Source organism: Pempheris klunzingeri, chromosome 6, assembly GCF_042242105.1.
Source record: "Pempheris klunzingeri isolate RE-2024b chromosome 6, fPemKlu1.hap1, whole genome shotgun sequence".
NCBI classification, from domain to species: Eukaryota; Metazoa; Chordata; class Actinopteri; order Acropomatiformes; family Pempheridae; genus Pempheris; species Pempheris klunzingeri.
The window spans coordinates 29,262,346-29,281,380 of NC_092017.1; the positions used below are offsets into that span (position 1 = coordinate 29,262,346).

Here is a 19,035-nt window from a genome sequence, read left to right on the forward strand (position 1 = left end):
TCAAGACAAACAATAGGACATCTGCTACCAACCAAGTGAAATGAAATAATAAAACAGGCATCCATACATTTCACAGAGTACTGGAAGGTGTGCTGGGGGAGCTTTGTTGGACGCGGAGAGGATGACACCATGTGACCATCTGCTTACAACTAAACGAGCTAAGTCAGAATGGAGGGAATTAAAAAGATGTTGTTACTGATCATCTGCATATAACTTTACCTTTACTGTAACTTAAACTGATGTTCCTCCAGCTTTCTCATCAAATCTACTGCATCCAGCTTTCTCATCAAATCTACTGCAGCAAGTGGCTCAACCACCTGTCACAGGTGTTTCCATGTGACCAGTGTTGGTTTGTAATGTTTCAACCAGACTGAAGATGTCTGCAGACACTTTGATGTCGTCCTGTTTAGGTCATTGACTCTGTACTTAGCCATGCTAGCAGCTATGTGAGGCTCATGCAATGTACAATAATGTAAAACGTGCCAAAACACACCAAAGTGCTGGATGGATGGATGGACGGACAGAAGACAGACAGACAGACAGGGTGAAATCCATTAAACTGACCAGACTTCAGCTCACTGTCTGATCTGCTCTCACGGCAGCCATGTAGAATCCATCTGTTCTGTTGAATCCGTTCTTCAAATCTTTTTGTTGCAGCTGCGATCACTCGTTCTTTTCTCCATCAGCTTTTGTTTCTCAGGAGAAATGTCTGATGATTAGCGGAGGAGAAGCAGTGAGACTGACGTCCTCAAAGACAGAAACACACCAGGTTTAAATGGCCTCATGTCTTCAACAGATCTGAACTGATCTGCTGACAGACAGTCGTCACGGTAACGACAGGACAAAGATGGCCGACTGAAACAGAGACGAAAGTGATGACAAGGTGTGTCCTCTGAGGAGCAGGAATGTAATCTGACTGATGGCGTCTTGACGAGGGTATCAGCAGCTGAGACACCAAATAACCTCCAATCACAGGGAGCCATCGTCAGCCTGCTGATCCTCAGCCTGCTGGTCATCAGCCTGCCGGTCCTCAGCCTGCCGAACATCAGCCTGCCGGTCCTCAGCCTGCCGAACATCAGCCTGCCGATCCTCAGCCTGCCGAACATCAGCCTGCCGGTCCTCAGCCTGCCGGTCTTCAGCCTGCCGAACATCAGCCTGCCGGTCTTCAGCCTGCCGAACATCAGCCTGCCGGTCCTCAGCCTGCCGAACATCAGCCTGCCGCAGACTGACGCCCAGCAGACTGGTGTCCTTAACGCTTGAGGACTCGCCGTCCTTGCATCAGGTTGAAGGAGTCCACTGTGAGACTTTCAGCATTTCCATGGAGATGAACTGACCCTGTAACGTGTTGAGCCCCCCAGGAGGCTCAGGACCTGAGATGTGATCGACAGGTGATTGTTGTCTCGTGTCTCAGCATGACATCAGTGTTACACTGCAAATCATTAATTACTGTCACCAGATTTCACTTTTTAGTTACGTCCAGCGGCTTCATGGATCAGATTGAAAGACAAAGACTACCTGTCTGTCTGTCTCTGCCTGTGTCTGCCTGTCTCTACCTGTCTGCCTGTCTCTGCCTGTCTCTACCTGTCTGCCCGTTTCTACCCATCTCTTAATTACGTTTGGTCTGAGCTGCTCTTCATGAAAACAGTCTGAGATAACGCTGTTATGAATTGGCGCTATATAAATAAAGATTGATTGATTGAAACTCCAAAGTCTGAACTCTCTGGAGGACTTTAAGCTAAGCTAAGCTAAGCTAGCTGTTTCCTCCTGTTTAGTCTTTAAGATAAGCTGTGCTAGCTGTTTCCCCCAGTCTTTAAGCTAAACTAAGCTAGCTGTTTCCCCCTGTTTACAGTCTTTAACCTAAGATAAGCTAGTTGTTTCCTCTTTTAGCAGTCTTTTTTTTAGGTAAGCTAAACAGCTGACACTGAACTGTAAGTTCACTTAACTTGCTAACCTGCTAACTCACTGGGACGGGATCATCTCACATCTTATGGGCTTTTCAACTCATTGCTTCAGGCTGCAGCTGACAGGTCACATGACCTACTGTTTGTTGGTTACAGGTCACATGACCTACTGTTTGTTGGCTACAGGTCACATGACCTATTGTTTGTTGATGATGTTGTATTGACGAGGGGGCGTGGCTGATGGCTGCTTTTCTAGTTGTTATACATCATGTCGCATTCTACTTCTTGTCTGTCGGCCAAACACACTGTTACTGACTGGAATCCTGCTAGCATAGCGTTAGCTTTGCGCGTAGCATAACATTAGCTTTGTGGCTAACAACTGAGCCAAAGGGCTCTATGAGCTGAGCAGGCTTGAAACATCTCCTACTGCAGAGTCCTGTCCTATTTACTGAAGGAAAGAAAAACATTTCCATAGCAGAAGAACCTTATAGGGGAGTAATGGCTGTTCCAGGTATTAGTCAGACCCTCAAGTGTTGCCAGGGAAACGACTATTGATTGGTGATTGATAATGGTCATTACTTTTTAGTTTGGCAGGTGACCGTGGTATAAGCAGGATAATGACCTGACATTAACCTTAACATGTACAACAGATCAGTTGAATATGAACATCGGCTAACCTTAGTTGGTTAGCCTCAGCTTAGCTTAGCTTAGAGTTATCTAGTCGGCTGCTCACCTTGCATTTCTTTTTGTACCGTTACAACTTTTATTGTCAGCTAAAATCAACACCAGATGTTTCTTCTCCAGATGCTCAGCAGCAAGCAGCTCAAGTACCTGAAAACTGAAGGGGGAACAGTCCAACCCTGAGTGAACACATGCGTAGCTTCTCTGCATCCAGAGTTTAGCTCAGTTTTCCTTCTTCTGGATCTCAGTTCAGTTTGTCCAGACGTGTAGTGAGACACTTTGTTAGAGTTTTATTGTCTCCACTGAGGGGATTTACACATTTATTGTGTGTTTACAGTGTGTGTGTGTGTGTGTGTGTGTTCACAGAGCATGTGTGTGTGTGTGTTTACAGTGTGTGTGTGTGGGTGTGTGGGTGTGTGTGTTTACAGTGTGTGTGTGTGTGTGTGTGTGTGTGTGTTCACAGAGCGTGTGTGTGTGTGTGGGTGTGTGTGTGTGTGTGTGTGTGTGTGTGTGTGTGTGTCCACAGAGCATGTTTGTGTGTGTGGGTGTTCACAGAGCGTGTGTGTGTGTGTGTGTGTGTGTGTGTGTGTCCACAGAGCATGTTTGTGTGTGTGTGTGTGTGTGTGTGTGTGTGTGTGTGTGTCCACAGAGCATGTTTGTGTGTGTGGGTGTTCACAGAGCGTGTGTGTGTGTGTGTGTGTGTGTGTTCACAGAGCGTGTGTGTGTGTGTGTGTGTGTGTGTGTGTGTGTGTGGGTGTGGTCAGTCATTATGTGTTTTCTGTTGGTCAGCAGCATTCCTGACAAATTCTACTCCTCAGCAACACACACACACACACGCTCTGTGAACACACACACACACACACACACACACATACACACACAGTGGTGTGATCAGTCCTCCATCAGCTGGTCGAGCTGAACCTGCTGGTGAGTCCACACTCAGTTTATTTATCTCTCTCTTCTAACCTGTGTGACATCATCATGACATCACCTACCTGTCTGTCTGCTTCCTGTCTGATCACCTGGATGAATGTATTGATCCATTTGATAAAAAAGAAATGTCAACTGTATTGATCCCCGCCCACCCCCAACAGTTGGGCGCTGTGATTTGACGATGCTGAAGCTCCCATCGTGACTGACAGCTTAATAATGTTTCCTGATGATGTCACAGGTTCTCAGATTCCAATTGGCTGAGAGCAAACTAAAACTTAAACTTCCTGTTAGAGTTTGTGTCTTTAAATGAGAAATTAACAGAAAATCCAAATTTTACATGAAATGTGTGGATTTGACCAGAGGGAGACAAACACCCCCCCCAGCACAGACTGGACTGTAGAAAGCTCCTGAAGTCAGAGTCAGTAGCTGAGCTGCAGACTGAGAGTCAGCTGATCTCCGTCAGAGAGCAGAGACATGAAGAGATGGATGTGATCCACCTTCAGTCACGTCCTTCATCCTCCAGCATCCAGCTGGTCAGACGGTCCCCCAGTGGTCAGAGGGTCCTTTACCTCACTGAGTCTCCAGGTCAGCTCTGCTAACACATACTAGCTAGCATTAGCACTGTGAATGAATGGACGACATGGAGCTCTTCAATTCCTGGTCAAGGTCATTAACAACATGAACCTGCCAAAGGAAAACATATGACTATTATTTCATGTTTTCATTTTTCAATCAAAATCTAAAGTTATTTACGAGTCATAGCTCAGTTTCTGTGGCACCTGAGGGTCTGACTAATACCTGGAAGAGACATCACCATCCCAGAAGAAGAACATTATGCCAGCTACAAAGCTAACCTCATGGTAGCCACAAACCTAACGCTATGCTAGCCACAAAGCTATCATTATGTTTGCCACAAAGCTAATGTTATGCTAGCCACAGAGCTATCATTATAGTAGCCACAAAGCTAATGTTATGCTAGCCACAGAGCTATCATTATAGTAGCCACAAAGCTAATGTTATGCTAGCCACAGAGCTATCATTATAGTAGCCACAAAGCTAACATTATGTTATCCACAAAGCTAATGTTATGCTAGCCGGATTTCAGTCAGGAACGGTGTAATGACAGACAGGAAGTAGAATCTGACAAGTTGTTTAACAACTACACCAGCACCCATCAGCCACGGCCCCTCATCAATACAAGACCACCAACCAACCAGTGGCGGGCCGTTCATTGTACACCTGGGCCTTCAGTGGCGTCCTACCTGAATCAAATCACCTCTTAATACCATCATTATGACGTCACGGCTATAGAAACCATCAATGTTATACAGAAAGGTAGTATAACAGGACGCTGCATCGCAGACAGGTATCTCATGCTGGAGAATGAATGACATCACTAAAGCAAGAAACCCAATTAAAAGAATTCAACAAGTCACCAAACACTCGAACCACCAACTCGGCTCCAAACACAGAGTGGTTCAGTTTCCAACACCAGACGTTCTCAGCAACACAATCTGCTCCTCGGAGTCTGTAAACCGAGGGTACCGCTCGTAGTTGCTGACCTGAAAGTGGCGGACGAACCCTTTTCCCGGCTGGGACAGGCTCGCTAGCTTTGGGGTGGGCCGGCATTTCCTCAAAATGTCCAGCTTTTCTTGGAAAGTCCTCCTTGAAAATGGATTTCTAAGTAGATCTGCGACCAAATTAACATCTTCATCACATGCCATTGTGGTCGTGTGTTACGTTCTCCACAGGATGAGGACCTGAAGGAGGACACTTACTCACTGTTGGACATCAGTTAGCTTGTAAACTGAGGCTCTGACTGCGTCCCCGTTGCTATGGTTACTGATTTAACCTGTTTGACATGATGCGGCTGTACCACACTACAACCCATCTGTTATCTGACGGTTAGTGCTCATGGCTCCCCTGCGGCTGAGAAAGAGAACCCGTTTGAGGACGTTGTGGTTTTTCTTCCATTAATAAATCTGCTGATGAGTTGTTGAAGCTCGTTTGTGACTTCCTGTTTACTTTGCTGATGCTTTCTGATTGGACACCACAGAGGCAGCAGGTGGTCACATGATGAAGGACTGACCAATCAAAGCTGAGTCATTCTCTGCATCTCTCTCAAGGTGGATGGTGATTGGTTCCTGCTGGCTGAGGGTCTGACATCATCATCGTCATCATCATCGTCATCATCCAGACCAGAACCAGTAGGAACCAGTCGGGTCCAGACCAGGTCCAGGTGAGACCAGGATGTTCAGGTACACTCCTCCCTGGCAGGTCCTCTGTCACAGTCTGGAGCACGACAACAAGGTGAGACCCCACAGACAGGTAGGGAGAGACAGGTAGAGAGACAGACAGGTGGGGAGAGAGACAGGTAGGGAGAGACAGGTAGAGGGGGACAGGTAGAGAGACAGACAGGTGGGGAGAGAGACAGGTAGGGAGAGACAGGTAGAGGGGGACAGGTAGAGAGACAGACAGGTAGGGAGAGAGACAGGTAGAGAGACAGACAGGCAGGGAGAGAAACAGGTAGGGAGACAGACAGGTAGGGAGAGAGACAGGTAGAGGGAGACAGGTAGAGAGACAGACAGGTAGGGAGAGAGACAGGTAGAGAGACAGACAGGTAGGGAGAGAGACAGGTAGAGAGAGACAAGGGGAGAAACAGACAGACTTTGTCTGATTGGCTGACAGGAAACTCGTCTGTGCCGTTGCCTTAGAAACCAAAGTCCAGCTGGAAACAGACTTTTAACAGGAACCCGTTGACTGGATGAAATGTTGTGTGTGTGCCGTGTGTTTAGCGTGTGGACACGTATGAACACATGAAGGACAGTATGACTCCATCAGTCACACACGTCGTCTGAGTAAAAACCAGCGGTTGTTGAACAGAGTTCAGCCGAGACCCAAACAGAGTGAATACAGACACATGATCGGTCTACATGAACCTGTGACATCATGTTCACACGTGTGTTATATGTAATATTCGTGTGTCGTGCATCACAGCAGCTGTTCCTCTGGAGACATGTGACCTGCTGGAGGTCTGATGAGTTCAAAGGATCAACAGTGTGCAGGAGTTTTCAGTGTTTTACCTCCAGACTGATCCTCAGTCACTAAATGAGACATTTTATTTAAGATGTTCAAAGGTCACAAAGGTTCAGTTTAACGGGGCAGCAGCACACACACGGGAGTGTGTGTGTGTGTGTGTGTGTGTGTGTGTGTGTGTCAGAGTGGGTGGGGCCTGTGTGGTGGGCGGAGCCTCTGATTGGACGATAGAGGCTGAACTTTGTCACATCAGTCAGTCATTATTCAGTCTGTTTCTGCTGCTGAAGGAAAGAAACACGGTAAGAAACTCATTTGACTCAACTTTAATAACATAATCTACTTTGATAATAAATCATCTTTAAAATAAGCTCATCTTTCATTCTGTCAAATAAAATCTAAAATAAAATCATGTTTAATAACAGAACGAACATGAAGAAAGCAGCAGAGAGAGTTCAGATTACCTGTCTGTCTGTCTGTCTGTCTGTCTGTCTACCTATCTGTTTGTCTGTCTGTCTCTCCCCTGTCTGTCTGTCTGTCTACCTATCTTTGTCTGTCTGACTGTCTCCCTCCCTGTCTGTCTGTCTACCTATCTGTCTACCTGTCTACCTAGCTGTCTGTCTGTCTATCTCTCCCCTGTCTGTCTGTCTGTCTCCCTGTCTGTCTGTCTGTCTGTCTGTCTCTCCCCGTCTGTCTGTCTGTCTGTCTGCCTAGCTGTCTACCTGTCTACCTACCTATCTGTCTGTCTGTCTGTCTATCTCTCCCGTCTGACTCTCCCCTGTCTGTCTGTCTCTCTCTCTCCCCTGTGTGTCTCTGCAGTGTTATCAGCAGACAGACAGGCAGACAGCAGGTGGGCGGGGCTCTTATCTCTGACATACACTGACCCCATGCTAATGCTAATGCTAACTGTGGCAGGCTGAGTGAAGCTTCTGATTGGCTCTTCGTCTCTGCTGCAGAGGGACACAAAGTGAAATGTCTCAGTCAGTAAATGAGAAAGTTCCTCTTCCTCCTCCTCTTCCTCCTGTGGAGACAAAACTTTGAGGCAGACGTTAACAACAACTCCCAAGATGCACTTTGGCAGGAAGCAGCCAATCACAGCTGAAAACAATCTGCAGCCTAAATTCATTTCCCGTGAAACTGTGGACGGTAACTATGGCAGCAGCTGAGGCTTGTGGGTACTGTAGTATTCAGCAGTGGAAGAAGACGTTCTTCAGGAGGGAGAGGGAACATCTGAGGGTCTGATGATGGGGATGGTGATGGTGGTGATGATGATGGTGGTGATGGTGGTGATGATGATGGTGATGATGATGATGATGATGGTGATGGTGATGATGATGATGATGGTGGTGGTGATCATGGTGATGGTGATGGTGATCATGGTGATGGTGATCATGGTGATTATGATGGTGATCATGGTGATGGTGATGATTGTGATGGCGATGGTGATGATGATGGTGGTGGTGGGGATGGTGATGGTGATGGTGATGATGGTGATGGTGGTGATGATGATGGTGGTGGTGGGGATGGTGATGGTGATGGTGATGGTGATGGTGATGGTGATGATGGTGATGGTGATGATGATGATGGTGATGGTGGTGGTGATGGTGATCATGGTGGTGGTGATCATGGTGATGGTGATGATGATGGTGATCATGGTGATGGTGATGATTGTGATGGCGATGGTGATGGTGATGTGATGGTGATGGTGGTGGTGATGGTGGTGATCATGGTGATGGTGATGATGGTGATGATGGTGATGATGATGGTGATCATGGTGATGATGGTGGTGGTGGTGATGGTGATGATGGTGGTGGTGATGGTGATGATGGTGGTGGTGATGGTGATGAAGGTGATGATGGTGATGGTGATGGTGATGATGATGGTGATCATGGTGATGATGGTGGTGATGATGGTGGTGGTGATGGTGGTGATAATGATGATGGTGATGGTGATGATGGTGATGATGATGGTGATGATGGTGATGATGGTGGTGGTGATGGTGGTGATGATGGTGATGGTGATGATGGTGGTGGTGATGGTGATGATGGTGATGGTGATGATGGTGGTGGTGGTGATGGTGATGATGATGATGATGATGGTGGTGGTGGTGATGGTGATCATGGTGATGGTGATGATGGTGATGATGGTGGTGATGGTGGTGATGATGTTGATGATGGTGATGGTGGTGATGATGGTGATGATGGTGATGATGGTGATGGTGGTGATGATGGTGATGGTGATGGTGGCGATGGTGGTGATGGTGGTGATGATGGTGATGGTGATGGTGATGATGGTGATGATGATACATAACATGGAAACACAAAGTTACACTCGTTTGGATTTTAACCTTTGACCTTGTTCAGACTGACTCAGCTGTGTGATGACACTGTGGTTGCCATAGTATCGCATGTTGCCTTAGCTTTATGGGCATCGCTCTAAACTGAGCTATCACTGATTGATCAGCTGATTGAACTGATTGAACAGCTGTTATCTGTTCTCTGCTGTCTCCATAGTAACAGACATGTCCTCTCTCTCTTGTTGCCATAGTAACCGCACTCTCTGTTGTTTCAGAGACTTTCTGCCGGCGATGTTTTGACTCAGAGTTTCCAAACAACAACCCCAGTTCAGCATCTTCCTCCATCAGAAGCTCCACCCCCTACTGCTCCTACAGCGCCCCCCACCACCACAATGGACAGCACCCCAAGAAGGTGGGTGCTGAAGCCTCTGTCCCCCCAGCTGCAACCCTCTGACCTGCGCACCATCGCCAGCCCCACCCGGAGCAACCTGGACGATCCGGTCTTCACCACCGACAGCATCTCCATTGCTCGGCCCTCCTCGGTGGTCGTCTCCTCTCTGCAGGGTGATGGATCCCCAGATGTGGTGGTTCAGGCCCGACAGGTCGCAGTGTCTCAGGACGGGGGGAGCACCAGCGACGAGTGGCATCCCAGCAGCCCTGGCAGCCCCAGCAGCAGCACAGGCTCTCACTGCGGCTTCTACTCATTTGTGGAGGATCCGACGAGTCCTGAGGCAGAGCTGAATGAAGCCTGGATGGTTTCACCACAGCGGCAGACTCTGCTGGCCACCCTGAAGGTGGAGAGAGGATTCAAACTACAGACCTACACTAGCAGCAGGAAGCCGGAGAGCCTGTTCCCAGACAGCAACGGGGACTCGCAGTATCATGTGGATCTGAAAAATGGCATCACAGTGGTCCAGGAGGAAGAGGAGAGGCAGCTTCGTGATGAGATCATTCGCAGCCAAGCACCGAAGAAGAACCCAGCATTCAAAGATCAGCTGGAGGGTCTGGATCTGAGTAGGTCCCCCAACAAACTGATCGAAGGCTTCAGTCTGAGCTACAGTCCTGTCGGACCAGAACCCTCCCGCCCTGCTGAGCCTGGGACCATCGACATGGAACAGATCAACTTCAGCACCGCCCGACAACAGTTCCTAAAGATGGAACAGGACCTGGCAACCCTCAACCCTCTGCGCTCCTCAAAGACACACCTGAACACGCCTCTGCAGCCAGACCCTGATGTGTCATCAGCAGATACAACGTTGTTTAAACCAGCAGAAGAAGAAGAGATCTACCTGGATAGGAAGGAAACGGTGTGTTTGACCGAGGGGAGTCCCAGCCGGCCAAGCAGCATGTTTGATGACCTGGACTCCAATGTGGAGGAGCTGTCGGTGCAGGTGGACAGCAGCTCTGCCAGTGATGAAGGTGTGTTCATCGATAACAGGAGCAGCAGGTTCAATGGTGGCTATGAGACCCCGATCCAAAGGGAAATCCGCTTAGCTCAGGAGCGTGAGGCGAACCTCCGACGCTCTCGAGGGCTGAAGCTCAGCGACAGCAAGGCAGAGATCGTCGAGATCAAAACCAAACGCCTCCAGTCATCACTAGCGCCTGTCAGAGCCAAAGAGAGGAACCGGGTGAGCTTCATCATCCAGCAGGAAATCTGGAGCCCAAGTATGGAGGAGCCTCAGCAGATCCTGAGACTCAATCCTCCACATGAGCCAGAGGACACGAAGACGGAGTCTGACCAACCGGATGAGGACCAGAGGACTGAGGAGAGACCACAGTCTGGGTCTGTCCCGTCACCTTGCTGTCCTCATCGCCACCCTGAAGGAACCGAGTTGTACATCAGCCAGATGAGTCCAGCTACTTTAGGTCTCCACCAAGATCGACTGACCTCTTCATCCTTCCATTCCCCCTCATCTCCTTCCTCCCCAACACCGACTCCTCAGCGTCACATGACCTCCACCATGCCTCAGTCCTGGAGGGAGAACCTGGAGTCCACTGGCCTGCAGTCCAGAGGACAAGGAGCCCCAGACTTTATCGAGAAGGAGATTGAGGAGGCCCTGAGACGGGAGTGGGAGCTGAGGGAGCTGCGGGAGTCCAGGGAGGAGACGGATCAACGGCTCCTCTCTCCGGCGCCTCTGGTGGAGCAGGCTACCAAGATGGCCGTCAGTCAGTTCTACCCACCTGCAGACACGGGTATGTAGTCCTTATCGAGGCCTGATCGCCAACGGGGCGAACTTGGCAACTGTCCAGAAAGCCCCAGGGTCTCTGTTTGGTTTGGAGAAATCTGATTACTCACAGATGTGTTTGAATCCAAATCCAGTTCTGACACTTTTACTGGTTCAGTTAACCAGTTTCTCACCAGTCATTTCCTAACATAAACCTTCAGAAACGTCTCTGGACTGAAACATCATAGCCTGCCAATCAAAAGCAGTCTGTTATTATAACAGAGTATAACGAATGCAACACCACTAACACCACGGGTGTGTGTGTGTGTGTGTACTGAGAGCTCTGTACCCCGACAGAGCGCTCTGCTCGGTCACCAGCTGGTGCAGGCGATGCGTCCATGTTCTCCTGCTCATGTATGATCAGTGGATTGATCACCACAGAGTCTACGTGAGCATTGGTTGTTTTAAGCCCCTCAAACAGACGGCTCTCAGCCAATCACAGTGCTCGCTGCTTCCTCCTCTTTAAACTTTATTTATCTGACAGAGACGGTTTAACATCGTACCAACTCAGAGCATCAAACTGATGGGATGCTGGCAGAATTTACAGCTAATTTTCTCAATCAGTCAATCAATTTTCATTAAATCTTTCCATAAAGAGCAGCTCAGGTCAAATTCTTTAATTAAGAGACCTAATGATTAACGATTATTTACGCCTTTTGAGTATTAATTGATTTTAATTTTTCATTAAGGATTCAAGAATCTCCACATGAACAAGACAAACTCCCCTTTAACAGAAAGAAACCTGAAACAGAACCAGACTTAACTTTCTTCTAGTGCTGACAGTAGGAATCTGACTGATACTGATCAATATGGCAGCAGGTAAAAACACGACAACACTTAATATCTGAATAATAATAACAGGACTAATATCAGTAAAAAGTGTCGGTGGCTGACGATCCGCAGCAGGAGGACCAGGATCCACAGGAACCAGAGAACCACAGCACAAGAACCAGGACCAGGATCCACAGAAACCTGAGGGATGAGAAAAGCACAGAAAGGCTCCGGGGGAAGATACCAAGTTAGTAACAGACATTAAAGAGACATGAAGCATCAGGATGGAGAGGAAGAGGAAGAGGAGGAGAGAGGAGCCCAGTGCATCATGGGAGTCCCCCGGCAGTCTGAGCCTATAGCAGCATAACTAGGAGCTGGTCTAAGACCAGATCCAGTCCTGAACTATAGGCTTTATCACTAAGGAAGGTTTTTAGTCCACTCTGAAATGTAGAGAGGGTGTCTGCCCCCCAAACCCATACTGGAAGGAGGTTCCACAGGAGAGGAGCCTGATAGCTGAAAGCTCTGGCTCCATCACTACTTTAGAGGACTTTAGGAACCACCAGTAGACCTGCAGTCTGGGAGCACAGTGCTCTAGTGGGGTAGTACGGTACTATGAGCTCTTTAAGATATGATGGAGCCTGAACATTAAGAGCTTTGGAGGTGAGGAGAAGGATTTTAAACTCTATTCTAGATTTGACTGGAAGCCAGTGAAGAGAAGCCAGTACAGGAGAAAGATGGTTTCTTCTCTTAGTTCTGGTCAGAACAGGAGCAGCAGCATTCTGGACCAGCTGGAGAGTCTTTAAGGACTTATTGGGGCAGCCTGATAATAATGAGTTACAATAGTCCAACCTAGAAGTGACTCATGTGTGGACTAGTGTTTCTGCATCATCTCCAGACAGGATGGACCTGGTTTTAGCAGCATTAGTAGATGGAAAAAGACAGTTCTAGAAATCTGTTTAATGTGGGAGTTAAAAGACAAATCCTGATCAATAAGACTCCAGATTCCTCCCAGTGGAGCTGGAGGCCACAGTGATGCCATCCAGAGTAGATATGTTGTTAGAAAAGGTGTCTCTGAGGTGTCTGGGGCCAAGCAGAATAAATTTAGCAGCAGAAAGTTGCTGCTCATCCAGGACTTTATGTCCTTCAGGCAGACTTGAAGTTTAGTCAACTGATTGGATTCACCTGGCTTTATTGATCAGTATAATTGGGTATCATCTGCATAACAGTGGAAATTAATGGAGTGTTTCCTGATAATATTACCCAGAGGAAGCATATATAAGGTAAATAGTATTGGTCCAAGCACTGAACCTTGTGGAACTCCATGTCTAACTTTAGTGTGGACAGAGGACTCTGCTGTCTCTGTGCTATGGTTCGCTCTAAAACCTGACTGAAGATCCCCTAATAGACTATTAGAGGTTAGAAAGTCACACAGCTGGTTGGCTGCTGCTTTCTCCAGGATCTTGGAGAGAAAGGGAAGGTTGGATGAAGGTCTATAGTTGGCTGATACACCTGAATCCAGAGTGGGCTTTTTCAGGAGAGGTTTAATTACTGCTACTTTGAAGGACTGAGGTACGTAGCCTGTTAGTAAAGACTGATTGATCATATCCGGCAAGGATGTGTTGATTAAGGGCAGGACTTCCTTAAGTAGTCCAGTAGGAATGGGGTCTAGGAGACCAGCTGACGGTCTGGATGAGGAGATTATTGAAGCCAGTTCAGGAAGATCAAGTGGAGAAAAACAGTCCAAATGCAAATTAAGCCCAACAGCTGTTTCCATGGTTCCTGAGTCTGAAGTTGGATCAGAGCCTGTTGAGGGCAGGAGGTGATGAATTTAGTCTCTCATAGGCAGAATTTTATCATTAAAGAAGCTCATGAAGTTGTTGCTACTGAGCTCTAAAGGATCACAAGGATTAGTGGAGTTCTGGCTCTTTGTCAGCCTGGCTAACGTGCTGAACAGAAATCTGAGGCTGAACATGAACAGTGTAGTTAAACACACAGATGTCAGTGTCATATAATCACACCAGACTAAAGACATGGAATTACAATAAAACACACATACAAATATACAAACACACCAATAATAATGGGTCCGGCTCTGGTTTGCTTTTAGCAGAACTTCATCTTTCATCTTCTGTTGCTGTCTTTGGACGGATCTGGAAAGAGACAAACATGGAGATGAGAGGAAAGACCAAACTCCATATTTCATACTTTATTTTCATACTTTTTATATTCCATACTTTGACTCCAATAAAAACTGTTGACAGGACGGATTCTGTCTGTGCAGGTCTGACCAGAAACCAGCAGGAGGGAAATGATTCAGGTCATCAGCAATGGAGGGAAACATTTCCCCAGAGCCTTTCTGTGCTTTCCCATCTCTCAGGTTCCTGTGGATTCTGGTCCTGGTCCTGCTGGTGTGGTTCTCTGGTTCATGAATCACTGCTGCGGATCGTCAGCCACTCGTCATGTTTTTCAATAATATCATACTGCTAATCTTTTAGTCACATTCCTGTTGCCACTGCTATAGTCATTGCTTGTACGTTGGTTGCTGTTTGTGTTCTCTCTCTCTCTCTCTCTCTCTCTCCAACCTCCACCCAACATGGACCTCTACAGAAGCCGCCCACATTGATCCTGGGTCTGTTCGAGGTTTCTTCCCGTTAAAGGGGAGTTCTTCCTCCACTGTTGCTCAGTATAATATCTGATGCTGCTCATGTGGGAGTTCTTGAATCCTTAATGTTGAATTCCTGAATCGTTGGGTCTCTCTCTAATTAAAGAGTTTGGTCTAGACCTGCTCTTTATGGAAAGAGTCTTGAGATAACGCTGTTGTGAATTGGCGCTATATAAATAAAGATTGATTGATTGATTGATTGAAACAGGGTTTGTGGTAAACGGACTAAAATCTGAATGGAGTCTGGTGTGGATGTTTGTGTCATTCAGAGTGTAGTGGAGACACTTTATGACAAATCAAAGTCCAGTTCAGTCCTGTCAATCAGTAAGCGGCTGTTAAACTGGTCGTTAAACCATTGGAGGTCAGAGGTGGACGCTTTGGTCCTGCTGACATCACTGATGATGTCACTACTGTGTGTTTCAGGTAGAGCCGCCGGCGTTTCCTCAGCGTCTCCTCGTCCCTTCGTCCGTGTGCCCGCCATCTCCTTCATCACCACCCAGCCCTGGACCTCCTCCTCCCCTCCGCCTCCCCCCTTCTCCTCCTCTTCTCCAGTAGGGGTCTGGTCGGCGGCCCCCCCCCTCAGAGGCCTAACGGAGACTCTGCTGCAGAACTTTGAGGAGCGACGAGTGCAGCTGAGGCTGGAAGAGAGCTCAGTGAGTCCAACACATCTGTGCTCTTATTGTGGCGGGGTTCAGTCTGACGTTAGACTCAGCAGGTTCAAAGCAGCTGGCACCATCTGACGCACCACCACCGTAAACTCTGGTTAAACTCCGGTTAAACTCTGGTCTACACCTGCTGAGTCAAACGTGACAGACAGGAAGAATGCTCCAGACTACCAAAATAAGAGCTGGGGGAACCTGAGTGAGCACCAGTTTACCAGTTTCTCTCCTGTTGTTTGTCCTCCAGTACGCAGGAATCCAGCCGGTCGACACCATCAACAACGAGGTAACGCCCCATGTCACCATTACTCAACCTATCAATCAATCAGTCTTTATTCATATGGCGCCAGTTCACAACAGCAGAGCAGCTCTGACATGAGCAGCATCAGATATTATATTACTATACCGTTACTGACCGCTAACTGCTACTGACCGCTAACCGGTTAACATGCTGTTAACTAGTCTCTTTCCATGTTCGGCTCCTCATCTCTTCTGTTTTTAGGTTGTCGAGTCGACTCGAGTTATTCGACATAAAAACCAGCGAGCGCTGCGCTGGGAAGCCGGACTGTTTGCCAACCAGGAGGACCAGTGAGACCAGCAGGACCGGGTCCAGAACCAGGTCCAGGACTAGAACCTGGTCCAGGACCCCAGAGAAAGGCTGCTCCTGATTGGATGTTTTAGATAACAGCCTATGTCCTCGTCCAATCAGCTGCTGAGCAGAGCTTCACACTGACTGACGTAGAGAAATAAAGAGTTCATGTGGGTGAAGAGGAGCAGTTTGACCTGATGAAGGTTTCCGTGTCACTGAATCACCTGATGCCACCTGGCCTGAATCTGAAGTGGACTCTGGTCACATGTCTCACATGGTGATCGTTTGGGGGCTGAAACGAGCACATTCGGGTCGCGGGTGCTCCAGGAGCTGTGATTAATAGCCGGCGCCATGTGACCTGTGTCCAGTTCAAATACCTGAGGCCTGAGTTACGGCGTCTGAGGTGGACCGGGACCCTGAATAGATAAATTCTCTGCTGTCCAATAGAATTAAAGGACAAATGTGGTAAAACTTACTTTGATCGTCTTCATTTTCTCAGCATTTCCTCACCTGAGGGAAAAGGTGTCACTGCTCATGACATGACCTCTGTCATGTGACCCAGGCCCAGGTCACATGGCGTCAGTGTACGACGATACCTGTCAAGGACCAGTGCCTGCTGTAATACCTGGGGGGGGTTACCTGAGACCCCAGGTGGACGAGGAGGGGCAAAGAGAGAGAGAGAGAGAGAGAGAGAGAGACGGAGAGAGAGAGAGAGAGAGAGACAGAGAGAGAGACGGAGAGAGAGAGAGAGAAAGAGAGACAGAGAGAGAGACAGAGAAAGAGACGGAGAGACAGAGAGAGAGACGGAGAGAGAGAGAGAAAGAGAGACAGAGAGAGAGAGAAAGAGAGACAGAGAGAGAGAGAGAGAGACAGAGAGAGAGACGGAGAGAGAGAGAGAGAGAGACAGAGAGAGAGACGGAGAGAGAGAGAAAGAGAGACAGAGAGAGAGAGAGAGAAAGAGAGAGAGAGAGACAGAGAAAGAGACGGAGAGACAGAGAGAGAGAGAAAGAGAGACAGAGAGAGAGAGAGAGACAGAGAGAGAGAGAGAGACAACACAAACAGCAACCAATGTACTAGCAGTGACTATCGTTAGGAGGGGGGGTCCGTCTAGTCTGCCCAAATGAATCACACTCCATGCTGAGGTACAGGAAGGGTGAGACCCTTAACCTTACCTTACCTTAACCTTCCATCCATCCATCCATTTTCAACCGCTTATCCGGGGTCGGGTCGCGGGGGCAGCAGTTTTAGCAGAGATGCCCAAACTTCCCGGGCCCCAGACACCTCCTCCAGCTCATCCGGTGGGACCCCGAGGCGTTCCCAAGCCAGCCAAGAGAGGTAGTCCCTCCAGCGTGTCCTGGGTCTTCCCCGGGGCCTCCTTCCGGTGGGACATGCCTGGAAAACCTCCCCAGGGAGGCGTCCAGGAGGCATCCGAAACAGATGCCCGAGCTACCTCACCTGGCTCCTCTCGATATGGAGGAGCAGCGGCTCTACTCCGAGCCCCTCCCGGATGGTCGAACTCCTCACCGTATCTCTAAGGGTGAGTCCGGCCACCCTGCGGAGGAAACTCATTTCGTCCGCTTGTATCCGAGATCTCGTTCTTTCGGTCATGACCCAAAGTTCATGACCATAGGTGAGGGTAGGAACATAGATCGACCGGTAAATCAAGAGCTTTGCCTTTTGGCTAAGCTCCCTCTTCACCACAACAGACCGATACAGTGACCGCATTACTGCAGACGCTGCCCCGATCCGCCTGTCGATCTCACGCTCCATCCTTCCCCCACTCGTGAACAAGACCCCGAGATACTTGAACTTCTCCACTTGAGGCAAGGACTCTCCACCGACCCGGAGATGGCAAACCACCTTTTTCCGGTCGAGAACCATGGCCTCGGACTTGGAGGTGCTGATTCTCATCCCAGCCTTTTCGCACTCGACTGCAAACTGCCCCAGTGCACACTGGAGGTCTCGGCCCGACGAAGCCAACATGACAATATCATCCGCAAAAAGCAGAGATGCTATCATGCGGTCCCCAAACCGGACCCCCTCCGGCCCCTGGCTGCGCCTAGAAATTCTGTCCATAAAAATAATGAACAGAACCGGTGACAAAGGGCAGCCCTGCCGGAGTCCAACATGCACCGGGAACAGGTCTGACTTACTGCCGGCAATGCGAACCAGACTCCTACTCCGGTCGTACAGGGACCGGACAGCCCTTAGCAAAGGGCCCCGGACCCCATACTCCCGAAGCACCCCCCACAAGATGCCACGAGGGACACGGTCGAATGCCTTCTCCAAGTCCACAAAGCGCATGTGGACAGGTTGGGCAAACCGAACTGAATCCGAGGTTCGACTATCGGCCGTATCCTCCTCTCCAGTATCCTGGAATAAACTTTCCCGGGGAGGCTGAGGAGTGTGATCCCCCTATAGTTGGAACACATCCTCCGGTCCCCCTTCTTAAAAAGAGGGACCACCACCCTGGTCTGCCATTCCAGATGCACTGTCCCCGACCGCCAGGCAATGTTACAGAGACATGTCAACCAAGACAGTCCCTGTACATCCAGAGACTTGAGGTATTCAGGGCGGATCTCGTCCACCCCTGGTGCCTTGCCACCGAGGAGCTTTCTGACCACCTCGGCGACTTCGGCTTGGGTGATGAACGAGTCCACTTCTGAATCCCCAGCCCCTGCCTCCTCAATGGAAGACCTGGCGGTGGGATTGAGGAGATCCTTGAAGTATTCCTTCCACCGCCCGACGACATCCCCAGTCGAGGTCAACAGCTCCCCACCCTCACTGTAAACAGTGTTGGTGGGGTACTGCTTCCCCCTCCTGAGGCGCTGGACGGTTTGCCAGAATTTCCTCGAGGCCGACCAGTAGTCCTCCTCCATGGCCTCCCCGGACTCCTCCCAGGCCTGAGTTTTTGCCTCCACAACCGCCCGGGCTGCAGCACGCTTGGCCTGCCGGTACCTGTCAGCTGCCTCAGGAGTTCCACGAGCCAACAAGGCCCGGTAGGACTCCTTCTTCAGCTTGACAGCATCCCTTACTTCCAGTGTCCACCACCGGGTTCGGGGATTGCCGCCACGACAGGCACCAGAGACCTTACGGCCACAGCTCCGAGCAGCCGCGCCGACAATGGAGGTGGAGAACATGGTCCACTCGGACTCAATATCTCCAGCCTTCCCCGGGATCTGTGAGAAGCTCTACCGGAGGTGGGAGTTGAAAACCGCAGCGACAGCGGGTTCCGCCAGACGTTCCCAACAGACCCTCACGATACACTTGGGCCTGCCGAGTCTC

At 49.2% G+C, this 19,035-nt stretch overlaps 1 protein-coding gene across 2 annotated transcripts; it reads left to right on the plus strand.

Annotated features, from left to right (window-relative positions):
• The first annotated feature begins 5,742 nt into the window (after positions 1-5,742).
• misp (mitotic spindle positioning) lies at positions 5,743-16,225 on the plus strand. Of its 2 annotated transcripts, none has more exons than XM_070831805.1 (5): positions 5,743-5,825; positions 9,120-11,037; positions 14,926-15,155; positions 15,409-15,447; positions 15,664-16,225. In XM_070831805.1, the coding sequence occupies exons 1-5, from the start codon at positions 5,766-5,768 to the stop codon at positions 15,751-15,753; spliced, it is 2,337 nt and encodes a 778-aa protein (XP_070687906.1). In that variant the 5' UTR covers positions 5,743-5,765; the 3' UTR covers positions 15,754-16,225. The 2 variants fall into 2 exon arrangements, with proteins under 2 accessions (XP_070687906.1, XP_070687907.1); XM_070831806.1 differs by having other exon boundaries at positions 14,950-15,155.
• Positions 16,226-19,035: the final 2,810 nt, after the last annotated feature.